Source organism: Schistocerca cancellata, chromosome 1 (assembly GCF_023864275.1).
Source record: "Schistocerca cancellata isolate TAMUIC-IGC-003103 chromosome 1, iqSchCanc2.1, whole genome shotgun sequence".
In the NCBI taxonomy this organism is placed as follows: Eukaryota; Metazoa; Arthropoda; class Insecta; order Orthoptera; family Acrididae; genus Schistocerca; species Schistocerca cancellata.
In genome coordinates, this window is record NC_064626.1 from 1,172,418,364 (window position 1) to 1,172,439,381 (window position 21,018).

General features: G+C 38.9%; 1 protein-coding gene across 2 annotated transcripts in view; it reads left to right on the top strand.

Moving 5' to 3' along the window:
* LOC126094058 (golgin subfamily A member 6-like protein 2) overlaps positions 1 to 14,133 on the top strand; it is a 131,299-nt gene extending 117,166 nt beyond the window's left edge. For both annotated transcript variants that reach the window (XM_049908767.1, XM_049908766.1), the window contains 2 exons: positions 7,325 to 7,456; positions 13,661 to 14,133. In XM_049908767.1, coding sequence (XP_049764724.1) covers positions 7,325 to 7,456; positions 13,661 to 13,699 — 171 coding nt within the window. In that variant the 3' untranslated portion in view covers positions 13,700 to 14,133. The remainder of the gene's footprint in view (positions 1 to 7,324; positions 7,457 to 13,660) is intronic.
* The last annotated feature ends 6,885 nt before the right edge of the window (positions 14,134 to 21,018 follow it).

Here is a 21,018-nt window from a genome sequence, read left to right on the forward strand (position 1 = left end):
TTGGTTGACCTGTTTCTCTTTTAATAATATTCCAAACTGTTTTAATTTTATTATCAGAGTTGCTGATTTCAGACATGATACACATACTTCGGGATTTTGTGATAACTTTTCTTAATATAACACAGTAGTTTTTATAATGTTTGATAGTTTCTGCGTCACTACTCTTTCTTGCTGTCAGATACATTTCCCTTTTCTGGTTACAAGATATTTTTATACCCTTAGTAAGCCATGGTTTGTTACAAGGTTTCTTACGAGTATATTTAACTATTTTCTTGGGGAAGCAGTTTTCAAATGCATTTACAAAAATGTCATGAAATAAATTATATTTTAAATTAGCATCAGGTTCACGGTACACCTCATCCCAGTCTAACTGCTGTAGGCTTTCCCTGAAATTTGAAATTCTTAAATCGTTGACTGAACGTACTACTTTGAAGGACTGTTTAGTATTGCTGAATGGAGCTATGTCATATATTGTAACTAGCTGTGCACCGTGATCAGAAAGACCATTCTCAACAGGCTGAGCATTTATCTGGTTAAACTTATCTTGGTCTATAAGAAGTTATCTATCAGTGAGCTGCTATCTTTTACCACCCGAGTAGGAAAATCAATAACGGGTGTCAAATTGAGAGAACCGAGTAATACTTCAAGGTCATTTTTCTTATTACCCTCTTTCAGAGAATCTACATTGAAGTCCCCACAAATAATAATTTGCTTCCCCCTGTCTGACAGATAGCACAACAAGGAGTCCAAATTTTTCAGAAATAGATGAAAATTTCCTGATGGAGACCTATATACAGTTACAATTAAAAATATTCCTTTATTTAATTTAAGCTCACAGGCGCATGCTTCTATATGATGATGCTGTGGGTACGGAAAGGCGTCGAGTTTAGTAAGACAAAATTTCTAGTTGGAGTTCTGAATGCAGTTAGCTCTAAAGGTAGAAAAAATCTAAATTAATGCGGATGAATAGGAAAAACAAACACGTGCTGTTCGGATACAGTATTAGTAGTGTCCTACTTGACACTGTCACGTCGTTTAAATATCTAGGCGTAACGTTCCAAAGCGATATGAAATGAAGCAAGCATTTGATGTAACTACATAAAACTGCAGTCACTTTCTTGAATAATTATTTATTTTTCATGAACCGGCTTTCGAACCTTTTCAGGTTCGTCTTCAGATGGTTTTCTGAAAGTTGCATCACTGTTTCTACCATAATGCTGGGTGCTGGCTCTGTGACAAATGGTTAATATGGCTCTGAGCACTATGGGACTTAACATCTGAGATCATCAGTCCCCTAGACTTAGAACTACTTAAACCTAACTAACCTAAGGACATCACAAACATCCATGCCAGAGGCAGGATTCGAACCTGCGACCGTATCAGCAGCGCGGTTCCGGACTGAAGCGCCTAGAACCGCTCGGTCACAGCGGCCGGCGGCTCTGTGACAAAAAGATGGAACACGCTTTCATGTATCGCCGCGATTACTGGCTATCTGTCAATATGGATGCAAAATTTTAGTTTTGTACTTACTGCTACAGTATAGGCGGTTATTTTCTGTTAGCGTGCATCTGTCTGCTTCCATTCTGATGACCAGTTGGTACATCACTTCACACACTTTTGCACAATCTGTATGCATTTACACTTTAATACTGAAACATTTCCAGCATCCAGAAAATGCTATACAGCTGTTGCTTGTAACCAAGATCTTCTACATCTACATCGATATAGATAGTCTGCAAATCGCATTTAAATGCCTGCGAGAGGGTTCATTGAACCACCTTCACAATTCTATATGATGTAAGTAGGCTGTTTAGGTTTTTATATTGGTAACGCCACGTAGCGCTCTGTATGAAAATCACTGGCTGTGCTGTGTGCAGTCTGTGGCTAGTTTGCATTGTTGTCTGCCAGTGTTGGGCAGCTGGGCGTGAACAGCGCATAGCGTTGCGCAGTTGCAGGTGAGCCGCCAGCAATGGTGGATGTAGGGAAGTGAGATGTCGGATTTTTGAGAGCTGATGATCTGGACATGTGTCCATCAGAAATAGTACATTTGTAAGAATGGATGTCGTGAACTGCTATATATATCTTATGACTTTTGAACAGTATTAAGGTAAATACATTGTTTGTTCTCTATCAAAATCTTTCATTTGCTAACTATGCCTGTCAGTAGTTAGTGCCTTCAGTAGTTTGAATCTTTTATTTAGCTGGCAGTAGTGGCGCTCGCTGTATTGCAGTAGTTCGAGTAACGAAGATTTTTGTGAGGTAAGTGATTTGTGAAAGGTATAGGTTAAAGTTAGTCAGGGCCATTTTTTTGTACGGATTATTGAAAGTCAGATTGCGTTGCGCTAAAAAATATTGTGTGTCAGTTTAGTGTTGATCAGAATAGGTAAAGAGCGAAATGTCTGAGTACGTTCAGTTTTGCTCAGCTGTTGGAAAATCAAATAATGTAAGAGATTTATTTATTCAATAATTTTTCCAAGGGGACGTTTCATAATTATTCCAATTACGTATACCGTGCGTAAAGAACGAACACCTATATCTTTCCGTATGAGCTGTGGTTTCTCCCTATGTAGGTCGGTCTCAACAAAATATTTTCGCATTCGGAGCAGAAAGTTGGTGATTGGAATTTCGTGAGAAGATTCCATCGCAGCGAAAAACGCCTTTCTTTTAATGGTGTCCAGCCCAACTCCTGTATCATTTCGGTTACACTTTCTCCCCTTTTTCACGTTAATTCCAAACGTGCTGCCCTTCTTTGAACTTTTTCGATGTATTCCGTAAGTCCTGTCTGGTAAGGATCCCACACCGCGCAGCAGTATTCTAAAAGAGGACGGACAAGCTTAGTGTAGGCAGTCTTCTTAGTATCTCTGCTACATCTTCTAAGTGTCCTGCCAGTAAAACGCAGTCTTTTCTTATCTTCCAGCACCACATGTTCTATGTGTTCCTTCTAATTTAAGTTGTTCGTAATTGTAATTCCTAGGTATTTGATTGAATTTACGGACTTTACGTTTGATTGATTTATCGTGTAACCAAAGTATAACAGATGAATAGGACTTTAGCACTCATGTGGATCACCTCACACTTTTCGTTATTTAGTGTGAACTGCCAATTTTGGCACCATTCAGATATCTTTTCTAAATCGTTTTGCAATTTGTTTTGATGTTCTGATGACTTTACTAGACGATGAACGACAGCATCATCTGCAAACAACCTAAGACGGCTGCTCAGATTGTCTCCCAAATCGTTTATATAGCTAAGGAACAGCAAAGGGCCTATAACACTACCTTTGGGAACGCCAGAAATCAATTCTATTATTCTCGATGAGTTTCCGTCAATTACTACGAACTGTGACCTCTCTAACAGGAAATCACAAATCCAGTCACATAACTGAAATTTCACTACAAGCCGATTGTGTGGTACAGTACAAAGTCTTCCGGAAATCCAGAAATACGAAATAGATCTGAAATGCCTTGTCAATAGCACTCAACACTTCAAGCGAATAAAGAGCTACTTGTGTTTCACAGGAATGATGTTTTCTAAACACATGTTGACTGTGTGTCAATAGACCGTTTTCTTCGAGGTAATTCATGGTGTTCGAACACAATATATGCTCCAAAATCCTGCTGCATATCGACGTTAACAATATGGGCCTGTAATGTAGTGGCTTACTCCTATTACCTTTCTTGAATATTAGTGTGATCTGTGCAACTTTCCAGTCTTTGGGTACGGATCTTTCGTCTAGAAAACGGTTGTATATGATTGTTAAGTAAGGATCTATTGCATCATCATACTCTGAAAGAAACCTAAGTGGTATTCAGTCTGGACCAGAAGACTTGCTTTTATTAAGTGATTTAAGTTGCTTCACTACTCCGAGAATATTTACTTCTACGTCATTCATGTTAGCAGAGTCTTGATTCGAATTCTGAAATAGTTATTTCGTCTTCTTTTGTGAAAGCATTTCGGAAGGCTGTGTTCAGTAACTCTGCTTTGGCAGCCCTGTCTTCAATAGTATCTACACTGCTATCGCGCAGAGAAGGCATTGATCGTGTCTTGCCGCTCACATACTTCGCATATGACCAGAATGTCTTTTGATTTTCTGTCAGGTTTCGAGACAGTTTCGTTGTGGAAACTATTATAAGCATCTCGCGTTGATGTCTGCGTTAATTCTCGAGATTCTGTAAAAGATCGCCACTCTTGGGGATTTTGCGTCTATTTAAATTTGGTATCTTTGTTTCGTTGCTTCTGCAACAGTGTTCTGACGCGTTTTGTGTACCAAGGAGGATCAACTCCGTCGTTTGTTAATTTATTTGGTATAAATCTCTCAATTGCAGCCGATACTATTTCTCTGAATTCAAACCGCATGTGGTCTAGACTTATACTATTAATTTGGAAGGAGTGGAGATTGCCTCTCAGGAAGGCGTCAAGCGAATTTTTATCTGCTTTTTTGAATAGGTATATTTTTCGTTTATTTTTGGAGGATTTGGGGGTTACGATATTCAGTCTCACTACGACAACCCTGTATTCATGAATCCCGGTATCGGTTTTGATGCTCGTTATTAACTCAGGATTATTTGTTGCTAAGAGGTCAAGTGTGTTTTCACAACCGTTTACTCTTCGTCTGGGCTCATGAACTAACTGCTCGAAATAATTTTCAGAGAATTTGTTTAGCATAATTTCGGATGATGTTTTATGCGCACCTCCGGAATTAAACATGTATGTTCGGCAGCATATCGAGGGTACATTAAAGTCACCACCAACTATAATCGTATGAGTCGGGTACGTCTTTGAAATCAAACTCTTGACAAAAAGATACCATAGACCCACCTCGCTCATAGATGTAATTTGTTCTTGTTTACATGTATAAATGTCGATATATGGGAAAATATTTTAATCGGATTGGCGTTAATACGAGAGCACAAAATAAAATAAATAAATGAATTATTACAAGAACAAACTTCAAGTGACCTGATGTCTTATTTCTTTTCGTATATTAACGTTTAATACAGTCAATTTATGAGCAAATACTTTAATCAAGATTGGCATTGATATGAATGCCCAGGAGTAAAATAATACAGAGTTATAGTATTTACAATGAGATGCAACTGTTTGAATGATCATGAACATTTTATTTAAATTTAAAACAATTGCAAACCTTCAAACGAACTGCTGACTTCTGTTCTTACATTAACACGATATGGAACATTGATAAGGTTAGATTCTGTTTATTTTAGCTAATGGTAACATGTATAACAATTATAGTATTTGTAAAGAGCTAGAGCTGTTTGTATGAAGTGATGTACCAACTGGTCATCAAAATGGAAGAAGAGAGATGGACACTAACGGAAAAAAGCCGCCCATGCTGTCATAGTAAGCACAAAACTAAAATTTTGCATCTATATTGATAGTAAACAATACTCCTGGCGATACATTAAAGCATGTTCCATCTTCTTGTCACAGAGCCAGCACCCAGCATTATGCTAGAAATAGTGATGTAATTTCCGGAAAACCATCCGACGATGAACGGGAAAAGGTTCAAAAACCGGTTTATGAAATAATAAATAAATATTCAACAAAGCGACTGGTTGCAGTTTTACGTATTTATATTGAGCTAACAGTCACAGGTTCTAAAATATCCGTAATGGATAAGTTTAAACATGTGGTGACTGTGGTAGGGTAGGCGAATGGTCGACTTCGGTTTATTGGGAGAATTTTAGGAAAGTGTGGTTCATCCGCAAAGCAGACGACATATAGAATGCTACTGCGATGCATTCTTGAGTAATGCTTGAGTGTTTGGGATCCCCACCAGGTTGGTTTAACGGAAGACATAGAAGTAATTCAGGGGCGGGCTGCTAGATTTGTTACCCGTAAGTTTCAACAGCGTGCAAGTATTACAGAGATGCTTCCGGAACTCCCTGGAGGGAACGAGACGTTCTTTTCGAAAAGGACACTACTGAAAAAATTTAGAACACCGGCACTTGGAGCAGACTACAGAACGATTCTACTGCCACCAACTTACATTTCACTTAAGGACCACGAAGATAAAAGCACTCCGTCGTCGGCCACGAGTGGCCTACCGGGACCATCCGACCGCCGTGTCATCCTCAAGGAGGATGCGGATGGGAGGGGCGTGGGGTCAGCACACCGCTCTCCCGGTCGTTATGATGGTGTTCTTGACCGAAGCCGCTACTATTCGGTGGAGCAGCTACTCAATTGACATCACGAGGCTGAGTGCACAACGAAAAATGGCAACAGCGCATGGTGGCTGGATGGTCACCCATCCTAGTGCCGGCCACGCCCAACAGCGCTTAACTACGGTGATCTCACGGGAACCGGTGTATCCACTGCGTTAAGGCCGTTGCCATCACGAAGATACAAGAAATTAGGGGTCATACGGAGACATATAGAGAGTCGTGTTTCCCTCGCTCTGTTTGCGAGTGAAATAGAAAAGGAAATTAATAGTAGTAGTACGCGGTGGCTTATGAAGCATGTATGTATATGTATAGGTAGATGTTGATGATTTATTTGTAATCAAGTAATAATAAGCTGCCAGTACCAGGCAAAATAAGTACACTATAAGCGAGTATTCAATAGCTTTTCACGAAGTGCCAACTTTCTTTCTAACTTACTGTCAAATTATATTTCAACTAAAGTTCAGTCTTGATCACAATACTTATGTCTCAATAACATAGGTGACCGGTTTCGGTTATATTTATATAACCATCTTCAGACCCATGGCTTCCTTGGAGGATGGTAGCGGGGCTCTCCTCAGCCATGGATCTGAAGATGGTAATATAAATATAGCCGAAACCGGTCACCTATGTTACTGAGACGTAAGTGTTCTGATCAGGACTGAACTTTAGTTAAAATATAATACTCTATTGATCACTGTTTCCAAAAATGTTTACCAAAATTACTGTCAGATGCTTGAAAGGAATTAGTTTAGTGGTAGTTAGCTCTTACACAGCATACAGATAAAGTTGCTATGAAGTTCCTGTGATATTTTGATGTATACCTTGGCTCGTTCCACATCCACATCTCTTTTTTGCTGGGGTCCACGATATACGATGAATGAATGATCGAATGTATTGGGACATTCTTCTCCTATAGGAACTGTTTTCTTTGTGTAACGAAAATAAATTCGTATGGAGATGAAACTTCAGTCAACATTTTCCACAGGAATGGAAATACCAGAGCGAATTAACATATCTTTATGCCAAATAATTGTGTGGAATTGGCGACATCAACATTTTTAACATATTTCAAGTTACTAAGGAGGGTTTCCAAGTGAATATGCTGCCGTCAGATATCTGATCTGTGTCTCGGTTTCCAGGGGTCACGTGACACGGCGCACGACGAGAGCTGGGGGCGGCGGCGCGAGTACAGCTACGGAGACGGCGGAGCCGTGGGCGGAGGCGGCAGCAGCGCCGACCTGGTGGCCGGGGGCGGAGTTCTCCTCTGGCAGGTAGGGCAGCAGGATAAAGGCCACGTTAGTTAATGAGCATGTGGCGAGAGTATGGACTGAGAAGGGACAGGCCAATGCCCATAGTTGAGAACAAAATTTCTCTGCCTCGTGATGACTGGGTGATGTGTGATGTCCTTAGGTTAGTTAGGTTTAAGTAGTTCTAAGTTCTAGGAGACTGATGACCATAGATGTTAAGTCTCATAGTGCTCAGAGCCATTTGAACCATTTTTTTAGAACAAAATGACTCTCGAAAAGTATACAAAACTAAATATCGTAATCTTTAGCGACTCTTTCCTTTCTGGAAAACAGGCATGATGAGGCAGCCTTAATGGGTCTAAGACTGGCCAACTCAGGCATAGTAGAGCGTCGGTCGTCAATTTAGACGCTAGGCGTGATACGAAAGCAGAAACATTAACTTGGACATTCTATTCAAAACTAAATCGGATACATTAAAATGCACTTAAAGAACTAGAGTTGTAACATGGACCCAATGAGAAATATTAACGGATCTGAGAAACCACGGTCTGTGTGGAGCTAAGACGTAATGCAAATGGACAGAATCAGAAAGACAATTCATAAAGCTCAAAAGCATAAGCAAAGGTATTATAACAAAAGTCATTTAAAATTATAAAACCCTGTTCCTAGTGCTATTAAGAACAGCAGATATGTTTGCTAACCTTCCACACTATGTATATTACAATACTGCTTGTAATAGTTGACAGCCAACTACTAAGCAAATTTTTCATAAATATGCATATTTTGTCGTTTTAGATCAATCTGAAGATCAGCATAATGATTGAAACCGGTAATTAAATAAAACGAAATTTGCAATTAGAGACTGTTGTGGTATTTACGATATATAATTACTCTTGTCTTCCTTTGTTATTGCTCCTGCTGTCACGTTCTGCTTTAATAGCAACATCAGATCAGATCTGGTGATTAATATGTAGTCGGGGCTAAACATCTAAGCCGGCCGGAGTGGCCGTGCAGTTCTAGGCGCTACAGTCTGGAACCGCGGGACCGCTACGGTCGCAGGTTCGAATCCTGCCTCGGGCATGGATGTATGTGATGTCCTTAGGTTAGTTAGGTTTAAGTAGTTCTAGGTTCTAGGGGACTGATGACCTCAGAAGTTGAGTCCCATAGTGCTCAGAGCCAGCTAAACATCTGAACATCAAAAACCAAACAAAAACAAAAACAATTGTCGCTGGCTGCTACTATACTCGTCAAGTATTTGACAATGATGGCACTTAGCGACTTCCAGCAATCTTTACAAGTAATTTCAAACCTTTTCGTACCTTTTCTCGCAGACACTTCCCACAAAATAATGAAACCAAAAAAGTTTATCACTTACTACATTTTCGCTGTTTATGCCGTAAAACTCTAGCATCGGACATGACGTTTTAATTTATTACTTCTTTATTACTATATATGCAGCACATTTTGCAGACGCTACACATATATACCACTGCGTGTGCTTTCAAAATTATATCACTATATGACACATAGTTAGACAATACGACATCATGAATATTGAGATGCTTCAAAAGAATGTTTTATACATAATAGCTCGATTCTTTGAAGAATCGTGATGGATGGGGTAACTGGTTTCCTATAATTCGGCAACATCCTTTGTTCAAACGTTACCCAAACAGGCTAATGAGTAGAAGGCAAGTCGTAAACGCGCCACACGCACGATGATGCAATTGCTGCTGTAGGCAATCACAACAGACAGCCTTAAACTTTGGTGCCAACGTGAGTCTATCACGTCCTGGAGTCATTCATCACTTTACGGATCACTACGTCGTCCAACAAGATGTTAGCTCATATCGATAGCAAATATGTTGCAGACGATTAAAATAACGGCATACGAAGGTAGCATGCAGCAAAAGGCAATCTGGCATGAAGTAAACTATATGTATTGATATCCAAATTACTTGCATTTCAGCGCATTCTTAACGCTACCTAAATTCTGAATGTGACTGAAGATTGCACAGTGAGTTTCTCGATGAGAAATCACTTTTTTTACTGTTGAATGTTTAGGAGAAGATCGCGCTATGCCTCGAACAGTGGCAGTATAATAACCCACTGACACTACGGCTCATTGTCCCACAGCATTTACACTCGCGTTGGTCGGAGTCCCACGAACGTGAATCCGTTAGTTCAGGTGGAAATCTCTCACCCGCTGAAAACATCTGGTTATGGGTTGCTGAGAAACTAGCAAACCGCCACTCGCCAGACACTGCAATTGGAGAGCTCTGGCGTAGGACTGAGGCAGCATGTAATGAAATACCCACAGCAGTCATTCAAGCTCAGTTCGACTTGGATGTTCGATGCCTACACGGAAGAAAGCCATTGCTGAAGCCAGAGGTAGTAACCCTGTGTGACAAATTTTCCATCCTGTATACCCCCTAAATCATCCACAGTTTTTATCACATATATGTCATAATATCCAGCATAATCCCAGTAACGTGAAATTCCGGCATTAGTTGTCTTCGCAGCGTTCCGGAGATCCAGATGTACGACTCAAGTATTTCCAGCAGTCACTCTTGCCTACTCGATACTCATTCTTAGTCGAAATAGAGCGGATTATATTTCTTAAATAAAGTAACAGCAGGTCTTCTCAATGTTCCAAGACTCCAATTGGAAACTTATATTCTTCATCGGTATTCCTTTGTTTAGCATCATAATTTTATCTTTCACACACTGTTCGAAAAGAAACATTAAACAATGCACCTCTAGTTCATATGGTAAGGGTACCCTTTGCTTATCTTTGGAAGTACACTGTCCGAAAAATTAGTTAACCGGGAAATATGACGTCGATTTTGAAACGATGACTGCATATGCCACCTGGGGGACAATAGATGTACTGATAACGGTTTCAACGTCGTCCGCCAACAGATAGCGAGTGGCATAGCTACCACAACAACATCGGTGTCTACCCTTTAATAGGGAATGCTGACAGCCAGAAGCTCCAGTGTGGTGTAGTGAAGCAAGCAGGCAACCACGCCACGGAGACGCACTCGTGCTTCCTACAACCAACTGAACGAATTTGAAAGGGTTCAATTCGTGGCCTTCCCAGTGGCGGGATTGTACTGTCGGAGAACTGCCACACACGTTGGACGTGCTGCGTCAGTTCTGCATCGAAGCTGGTACCAGTGGTCAAGTCAACATTCTCACACCCGTAGACGAGGTTCTGAACTTCCACACAGCACAGATGATCGTCAGGATCGTCGTACTGTAAGGGTGGCAGTGTCAAATCGAACAGCTACCATGGCAAAGATAAGAGGACTTGTCAGCTCAGACGTGTCGACACGGTTTCGAACCGGTTATTAGTATTGGGACTACGGGTATGCTCACCTCCAGCCCTTCTTCCATTCACGACACAGCATCAACGAGCACTGCACGACTGGTACCACCAGAGGATCACTAGAAACACGGAATGGCGCACCAGATTCTGTCTGCACGGAAGTGATGCTTGTCTGCGTTTACGATGTAGACCTGGTTAGCGCTGTCTCGTAGAGTGCATTCGTCCAAGACTTACTGCCTCACCCCAGGTCTCTTAATCTGGGGTTCGTTCACCTTCGACGTTTCTGCAGGGGACGCTAATCATCATTCAGTTTGTGCAGAACGCTGTTCCATCTGTTATTTTGCCGTTCTTGCAACAGGAAGGTGATGTGATGTCCCAACAGAATAATGCTAGCCCACACACTGCCTGTCTAACCCAAAGAGCTCTGCAAGACCTGCAGGAAATTCCCTAACCAGCACGCGCTCCGGACTTGCCTCCAGTGGAATACGTGTGGGATATGATGGGACGGGAAATTACTCGTGTGACCCGTCAACCAATAGCTACGCGAACACGTCGAGCAGGCGTGGAATAACGAATTCCAGGGCAGTATTGAGCATCTGTACGATCGACTGGATTCCAAGTCAGCGTCTGCATTGCCACATGTGGAGCTACACCACGTACTGTTACGAGTGTCTCAGAATGGGTCGATACCTGGTACCTCTTAACCGCTTGTGTTACTCTTCTGTATATGTAATCATTCCATGTACTCCATATGCACTGTTTCAACAATAAATCTTGAGTGAATTGGATACCTCTAAAAGGGTGCACTAATTTTTTTCCTGGGGTGTATAAGTCCCTCGGTTTCACATTACGGTACTCACCATATTAAAAAAAAATCATTAGGCACCAAAGAAGACGAAGTAAATATTCCTGAATTCCAATCAAGAACAACTGCCAAGGTGAGAAACGTACAAGTAGATATCCTCGGAGTAACGAAGCAGCTTAAATCACTTAATAAAGCCAAGGCCTCCGGTCCAGATAGTATACCAGTCAGGTTCCTCTCAGAGTATGCTGATAAAATAGCTCTATATTTAGCAATTATATACAACCACTCGCTCACAAAAAGATCCATACCTAAAGACTGGAAAATTGCTCAAGTCACACCAACACCCAAAAAGGGAAGTAGGAGTACTCCGCTGAATTACAGGCCCATATCACTAACTTCGATTTGCAGTAGGGTTTTGAAACATATACTATATTCGAACATTATGAAGTACCTCGAAGAAAACGATTTATTGACACATAGTCAGCACAGATTCAGAAAATATCGTTCTTGTGAAACCAACTGGCTCTTTATACTCATGAACTGACAAGTGACATCGACAGGGGATGTCAAATTGATCCCATATTTTTGGATTTCCAGAAGGCTTTCGACACCGTTCCTCACAAGTGTCTTCCAACCAAACTGCGTGCCTACGGAGTATCGCCTCAATTGTGCGACTGGACTCGTGATTTCCTGTCAGAAAGGTCACAGTTCGTAGTTATAGACGGAAAGTCATCGAGTAAAACAGAAGTAATATCCGACGTTCCCCAAGGAAGTGTTGTAGGCCCTCTATTGCGTCTGATCTATATTACCGACATAGGAGACAATCTGAATAGCCGCCTTAGATACTTTGCAGGTGATGCTTTCATTTACCGTCTTGTAAAGTCATCAGATGATCAAAACGACTTGCAAAATGATTTAGATAAGATATCTGTATGGTGCGAAAAGTGGCAATCGACCATGAATAACGAAAAGTGTGAAGTTATTCACATGAGTACTAAAAGAAATCAGCTAAACTTCGATTACGCGATAAGTCACACAAATCTGAAGGCTGTAAATTCTACTAAATACTTAGGGATTACAATTACAAATGACCTAAATTAGGACGATCACATAGATAATATTGTGGGTAGAGCAAACCAAAGACTGCGATTCATTGGCAGAAAACTTAGAAGGTACAATAGGTCTACTAAAGAGACTGCTTACACCACGCTTGTCCGCCCTATTCTGGAGTATTGCTGTGCGGTGTGGGATCCGCATCAGGTGGGACTGACGGATGACATCGAAAAGGTAGAAAGAAGGTCAGCTCGTTTTGTATCATCGCGGAATACGGGAGATAGTGTCACAGACATGATACGTGAATCGGAGTGGCAATCATTAAAATAAAGACGTTTTTCGTTGCGACGGGATCTTCCCATGAAATTTCAATCACCAGATTTCTCCTCCGATTGCGAAAACATTCTGTTGACACCCATCTACATTGGGAGAAATGATCATCACGATAAAATAAGAGAAATCAGGGCTCGCACAGAAAAATTTAAGTGCTCGTTTTTCCTGCGTGCCGTTCGTGAGTGGAACGGTAGAGAGACAGTTTGAAGGTGGTTCATTGAACCATCTGCCAGGCACTTCATTGTGAATAGCAGAGTAATCACGTAGATGTAGATGTAGATATAGAAATAGCCAATTTATATGCTCTAAACGGAAGCTCTAAAACATCCCGTCAATTACTCATTCTTTGCATTATGAAATTAACGACTCCATGAAGTACTACGCAGAAATGGCGTTAAAACACTTGTAAAGGAAGTGATTTTGACTGTTATATGACAATTAAGACGGTTACCGCCATGAAGCGTCTGTTGATATCGCCGCTATCTGAACACAGTCGTGGAAGGCATCACTACAATTTTCACGAGTATTTCGCGAAATGTGCAAGTTTTCACCGTTCTCTTATTAGCATGTGCTAAAGTAATCCAGTTTCTTGATAACCAAACGTGACATACGTTTCGACTTACCCAGAGGAAAACTTAAATGATCATTTCAATTCCTGTTGGTGTCTGAGGTACTGTCTGATAGATTTTCTCTCTCTCTGTTCCAGCCATGGGGCCTGTGGCAACCTGGAATGCTGTATTTATGATCTGACGTCTCCGTTTGATCTTCAAATGCGACAGCTGTAAATAGATGCGTGACGTTCCAGTAATCATCTTAAAGAAAAGCGAGTGTAAATTCCTTATCACGGACAGAACTGTGTCTTACAATGATAGAATAATGACCTTTCCTGAGTGACTCTCCTGCTGGTTATATGGTCAAGTTAACCAAGTTCTTAACTGTAGAATTGAAGAATTGAAATGCAAGTACACAATATGCCAATGTGAGATACTATAATCCATCAAATAATGACCTCGATAAGGAAAAACTCCTTTATCTTTGTTGTCAGACTAGAGTATTTAAGTATGTGATCTGCTTAAGTTTTCCATAGGACAAAATAATTTACGCTTGTATTATTATAAAATTAAATATTTGATTTTTATTTATTTTCCAGCTATAGCTTTTTGTACTGTTTAATAAAGTATATGTAAAGAAACAGATGGATTTTATGTATTTTTTATGTGTACTATCCCTAATGTTAGTTCTGTTCATTCAGTTTTCGTTTCTGTTATTGTTGTTAGGGTGGAAATGGCTTTTCATCAAGTTATCACATTTACCTGTCAGAATAACTGACGAGCCTATACTCCTTCTGGCCTATGTAAATATTGTTTGAGAGAAAGAAATACAAAATTCTCCACTAATCAGTACTTTGAGAAAGAATTCCATTTATTGGTCAACACCTATCACGCTAGTTTTTTCACTATAAATCATTTAAAACTAACTTTCACCACACCTTATCGTTCAGTATGTTTTTTTAATCATAAGCCACTACATATAAGCATTTAGTTATGACAGAGATTGTTGAATACTTTGGTATAAAGTCAAGAATAATGTCGCATCATAGTTTAGAATAATATACTGACGCATTATGTATTTTCATTGTCTACCACAGTGCAACTTTGGTAGATTTTACCAAAATTTCATAATAATTTAGTGATAAAACAGGACACTTCAGTGACACAAAAAGAAAGTAAAATTATTTCACAAAGTGTACACTTATCAACCTATTTATTTATCACAGCTTCTATACTGGAGTAACGTAAGTTATACTTTTGTTGATGATTCTACTGAAACGTTTTCAAAACATTCTATGCTCACAGGATTAAAAATTATCTAGTGCTTTCGAAGCACATTTCAACTGAAATTATCGCTTATGCTGTATTAATAACTAACCAGTGTCTCTACTATCTTTGCTCATATAACATCAGTTGAGGTCATTTGCTTCATGGAAATTAAATGAGCGTTTGGCGACATTGGCCGAGAGGCCCCTTGCGGGGCAGGTCCGGCCGCCTTGGTGCAGGTCTTATTCCATTCGACGCCCCATTGGGCGACCTGCGCGCCGGATGGGGATGAAATGATGATAAAGACAACACAAAACCCAGTCCCTGAGAAGAGAAAAATCTCCAACCCAGCCAGCTATCGAACCAGGGCCCGTAGGATGGCATTCCGTCACACAGACCACTCAGCTATCAGGGCGGACATTTGTGTCATAGTTAACAGTCTTCGAAGTTTACATGTTTTAGAGTTGATACTAATTTTTAAAGCTGACTTTTTCACTCTTATGTTTTTCTTGCAATATACATTTCACAGGTCTGTAACTACACGAAAGGTTTTGACAGACTATTTACCAAAAAAAGAAAAAAGAGCTTTATTTCACAAGAAATTTCGTGGCTTAGAGATTTTAACATGATTTTCCTAATCGAAATAGAATGACAATTTATAGAAGCTTTTAACTAATTTTCAATATCTGCAACTGCTGCTTCTCCCCATATTACCCAGGTGGTCTGTTAAGGACAGAGAACTCCAGTCTATGGTCTAGAGCAGAAGAGAAGTGCATTGTGTGTGTGTATGTGTGTGTATGTGTGTACACATTTATTTTTATTGGCCTTTAGTTGCACTCATACAGCCAGTCCAAACATACAGTTTCACAGAAAGTTAGATAACCTTCAGTTACATGGTGAATAATACAAGAAACAAACAAAAAGTCTTAGAATAATATTGAAATAAATACTTGAATCCCTTAAGTTAATAATCAGACTTCAAACAATGCAAAAAATGTCTTTCGATATGTATGTTACAGTTCATTACGAAATTACATTGATATCAGCCGCATATGTACTTAACAATAGAATCGAAAAGCAATTGAGTATGTAGACACATTACAACTTAGTAAACGCTGTTCACCATTCACTTTTACCCTATGAAGTCCAGTTTGTTTAATGTCATAGAAAAGAGTCAGTACTTCATTATTTTTCGTGTGTTATTCCATACAATTCCTCTCGAAGTCTGCCAATAAAGTGTGGAAAATAAGGTACCAGTTATGTGACGGTTTCATTTTACATTGTTATCAATCTGGATGTAAACAGAATTTTGAAGTCGAGTTTCTTTCAAGGTTTTTAATGTCCATACCTTTTCTAGAAATTGTAAAAAATCGTTATTTATTTGGAATTACATTATATTACTTTCTATAATCTGAAAACTTGATTTTTACCATGAATTAAATTAAAGCCTGTTCATTTATTTTCTCGGCTGTAAGCCAAACGAAAGTTGCAAATTTAAATAGCAAATCTCATCAACAAATATTACAATTGTGGAAAAACTACTAAAACTGTATATGCAAATTCGTAACAGAAGCAACTAAGTTTTTAACTGTGAATTATCTTATATACACTCTACTCTGACTTTAGATTTTTACCACTGTTAGGGTCTATTACTGTGATCTTCTGCCTTCGGTTGTACAGATAAGATCACAGACAAGCAATATTTGACCTCGTCTAGTTCATATAATTGCAGTCTGTACCAAGATCACAGAAAATGTGAACAGTGAAATATTTAGAAATGGTATTAGTGATATAAAGTATGGCATCCTCTGAAGATAATATGAGGGCGATTCAAATGAAAACCTTTAAAGTTCCATAAAATTTCGAAAAGTTGTACGATGTTATTGGACAGTGACAGTAGTGTTCCTTGAGGTTCCGAAAGTGACGTACAAGTGCTGCTACAATGCAGGAGAAGGCAGCAGCGTCCAAAACAAAATGGCTGCCCCGCTGTGAACATGCACTGCAACTGAGCAGCACTTTATGATGAGTTTTTTGTATAGTCCAGAATATCTGCAAAGTATGGTGATTCATGTTTTTCATTGCACCAAGTGTACAAGTGCCGTAAGAAGTTTGAAAGCAATGTCAATTCTGTGGAGGATGCCCCAACACCAGGGAGGGGGGGGGTGTCATCACAGACAAGATAACTGTGTCAGTGGAGGAGCTTGTAAAGGAGAACAGACACGTAACTCCAAATGAAATGGCTCACGATTGAAGATTAGTATTGTTTCATTGCTCCAATTGTTCACAGTGTACTGCACTTCAGTAAGATGTCTGCAACATGGATGCTACATCAGTTGACTGATGAAGTAAAAGATCACTGCGATGATGACTATGAAGAACTTTTGTATTTTTTCCACGTTAAAGGTGATGCAATTCTGAGAAAAATGGTTATAGGCTATGAGATTTGGGGACCACTATGATCAAACAGAAACGAAAAGATCAAGCACCACAACTCTTCACCAAAACCAAAAGTATTCTGCACTCAACCTTCTGCAGGAAAAGTCATGTTATTATCTTCTGCAATGCAAATGGAGTAATTCTTGGGCATTACATGGATAGGGGAGTGATAGCAACTAGTATTCCTTATTCATACATGCTGAAAAATCAACTTCGAACTGAAATCAGGAGCGAACGACGATGACATCTGACTGTGAGTACTGCGACAGTATGACAATGCCTGACCGCATACAGCCTGTAAGATAATTGACACTATTCAGGAAATTAAATCTGGATGTCTAGTACATCCTCCTTACTAAGAAGACCTCATTCATAGTGACATTCATCTGTTTGGTGCATTTAAAGAAGCAGTGGGAGGCAGGTATTTCAGAACTGATGAAGAGATGAAAACTATGGCTTGTGACATGACCAAAACAATTCTATCATCACAGTATCTATGCATTCCCAAAATGGTGGAATACATGTATTGAATGTCAGGGGAACTATGTCAAAAATGACACATTAATTTTTTATTCACTGTTAAAATTAAAAATATAATAGACCTTTTATGGTTTTCATTTCAATCACACTCGTAATTAACTGAGACATTTAATAGGTTATTAACTGGGAAGATGGCATATATTCTGTTGTGTCCTCCTTTCTAAATAACTTTTGTATAGACTGGATGTTGTAGTATCTGCAATGAGGCTATTTGGATGCCTTGAATGTCAGAAATGAATAATACTGCTTCATTAGCATTTAGTCAATATAATAGGAAACAATAAATTTATTTAGTGTTTTGTTAAACACATCCCCATAGTATGCAGAATTGTACAGTAGTCCAATTATATGTGTAATATTTTAATCAACACTCATGCTCCCTCCAGTGATAGCTACAGGAACATTATCCACACACATTCACATAAATCAAATAAAAAATATATTAATGTGTTTCTCACAACTTCATAAATACAAATATCAGAGTGATCTCATTCCCTGCCTCACTTCCATAAACTTTTACTGTCTGTCTCCTTTTCTGGCTTATGGCCACATATTTTACTAGGTTAGAAAGAACAATATGATAAAACTTCCTTCTAAACAAATTACTATCAATAGAGAAACATCTAAATTGCCTCATAAACTAGTTCAAAGTTCAGAAGTTTCTAGCTGGGCGGGCTTGATGAAAAGTAGAAATTTTTCAGAGAGCTTCACTATCATCACCATTCAGTACAGTATCTTTGTGGGAAGATATTGACACTAGTATTCTTCCAGATGTCTCACCTTTTTAGTGAAGTCTTTCAACTGCAGTTGTGATAATTATTTTATTAATGTTACTTCAGTTATGTTTGCCATTGGGCATTTGTACTTTTTTTATTCATTTGAATAGCCCTTTTACAGAGTACAACCTTGCTGCTTGCATTCCTCTTCTTCTTTTTCCACATTCATCATTCATTTCATATGTTCTGATCTCTGCTTCCAGAGCTGTTCGATGTAATGACGATGATTTCTTGCTTTCTCTTGTTCGCTTCTGTATAAAAGTTGCGAATTTTGTTCATGAATAAATTATTTTCATGTGTGTCTATTACGTTGCTTCTTTTACATCATTTAGTCTCTGAATAAACCACTCTGGTTGTCCTTAAAGTTTCATAATTTTTCTAGAGATTGGCTTCTTCAATCTGGTATCATTCTTTCTTGCCAGGTGTCCAAAGAACGACATTTTTCGTTTGAGTATTGTGTGTATTGTGTTCCCTATATGTACATAGAGTGCTTTATTAGGTCGTGGCCTGTTGCATTCTGCTTTTCTTGCCCTTGGTTCAAGTATATGCTTACAACCAGTCATCTTTCTATTTTACTGTTTCAGTGCCATACAGAGCCTCAGATCCTACAACTGTATTATAATGATCAGTTTTGACGTCTCACAATAAAGCCTTCTTCTTGCATATGTTTATAATGTTCCGGAATTCGATGTTCATCTTATTTTGTGTATTCTCCAAACTGTCGTATTCATTGTTGTTTACGCTTAGCTACTCACATAAAAATTTGAATGAGTTGCCTTTGTTGTTCTTGTGTCGTTTTAATTGTTGTTTATGCTTAGCTACTTACCTAAATATTTGAATAAGCTGCCTTTCTTGTTCTTTTTTTGATTTATAAGACGTTTCTGTGAACCATTTTTAATGTTTGTTATAAATTCTGTCTTTGGAAAAGAAATTTGTACACCGGTTTTTCCTATTAGCGAATTTACGTTTTCCATGTAGTTTAAGGAATTTTATGATGTGTCTCTTATCGAGACAATGTCACATGCGAATGCCAGGCAGCCCACTTCGATGTTATTGTGTATGAATTTGATGTATTTCGTGTAATATGTTCTCCAGCTTCTCAAGGGCTCAGCTGAAAAGTATGATTCGTATTTTTATTACAAAGTTGTTGAAAAATTCTCCGCTTTGCATGACATTAGATTAATAACTGTTAACGTGTCTTGGATAATGTTTGTAGTTTTTGGATCTACACCAAATTCTTTCATAACACAGAAGATGGGTCATTTGTCACTGGAATCATACACGTTCCTGAAATCTGTAAATCTGTTGAATCTTTGTTTATGAGTTGCCTCAGTTGCTGAATAGTTTTTACATTCAATGTCTGTTTGTTGCATATTTTTTTCTTGGAAATCCACCATGATATCCCCTAGATGTGGATACAATTGGGGTTCTGTACGATTCAGCAGTGCTTTAAATAAAATTTAATATGTCAGTGGTAAAAGTGATATGCCTCATTCATTATTTGAATCATTTTTAGGTCCTTTGTTGTGCAGCAAAATTGTCATGGATGTTTTCTAGTCCTCTGGAATTTCTTCTTTCTCCCATATTTTATTTCTCATACTCTTTTTAAGATTGAGATTTAAAATTTTACTGCATAATGATGTGGTATAACATTACAAGCCATTTAAAAATTAGTATTTGTATAAGTTGCAGCCAAATGGAAATGAGCTAAGTCGAAAAAGTAAACTGTTTATTGTTTCAAAAGTAATTGGCCCAATAGTTAATACATATATTCCACTGTGAGACAAGACGGTCAGTGTCTTCATTGAAATATTTTTGCGGTATGCAGGGCCACATGATACGAAAATTGGAGGATGCATCAGAACTGAAAGTATCATAAAAACATCTGCAAACGTTAGACAGTATATTTTGATTTCTTTCCTAGAGAAAATTGAAACGTCCCCTTAAAAAAAATTATACAGACTGTGCTTAAACTGACACACAATATTTTTAGCGCAACGCAATCTAACTTTCAAAAATCCCTGCAAAAGAATGGCCCTGACTAACATTAATCTATACCTTTCACAAATCACTTACCTCACCAAAAATCTCCGTTACTCGAACTACTGCAATACAGCGAGCGCCATTACTGCCAGCTAAATAAAAGATTCAAACTACGGAAGGCACTAACTACTGATAGGCATAGTTAGCAAATGAAAGATTTTAATAGAGAACAAACAATGTATTTACCATAATAGTGTTGAAAAATCATAATATACATAGCAATTCATAATATCGAGTCTAACAAATTGCAAAACTTCGCCATCTCTCTCCCCACATCCACCACTGCTGGCGGCTCACCTCCAACTGCGCAACGCTACGCGCTGTTCACATTCAGCTGCCGCTGCCCAACACTACAATGGCAGACAACAATGCAAACTAGCCACAGACTGCACACAGCACAGCCAGTGATTTTCATATAGAGCGCTACGTAACGTTGCCAATAGGAAAACATA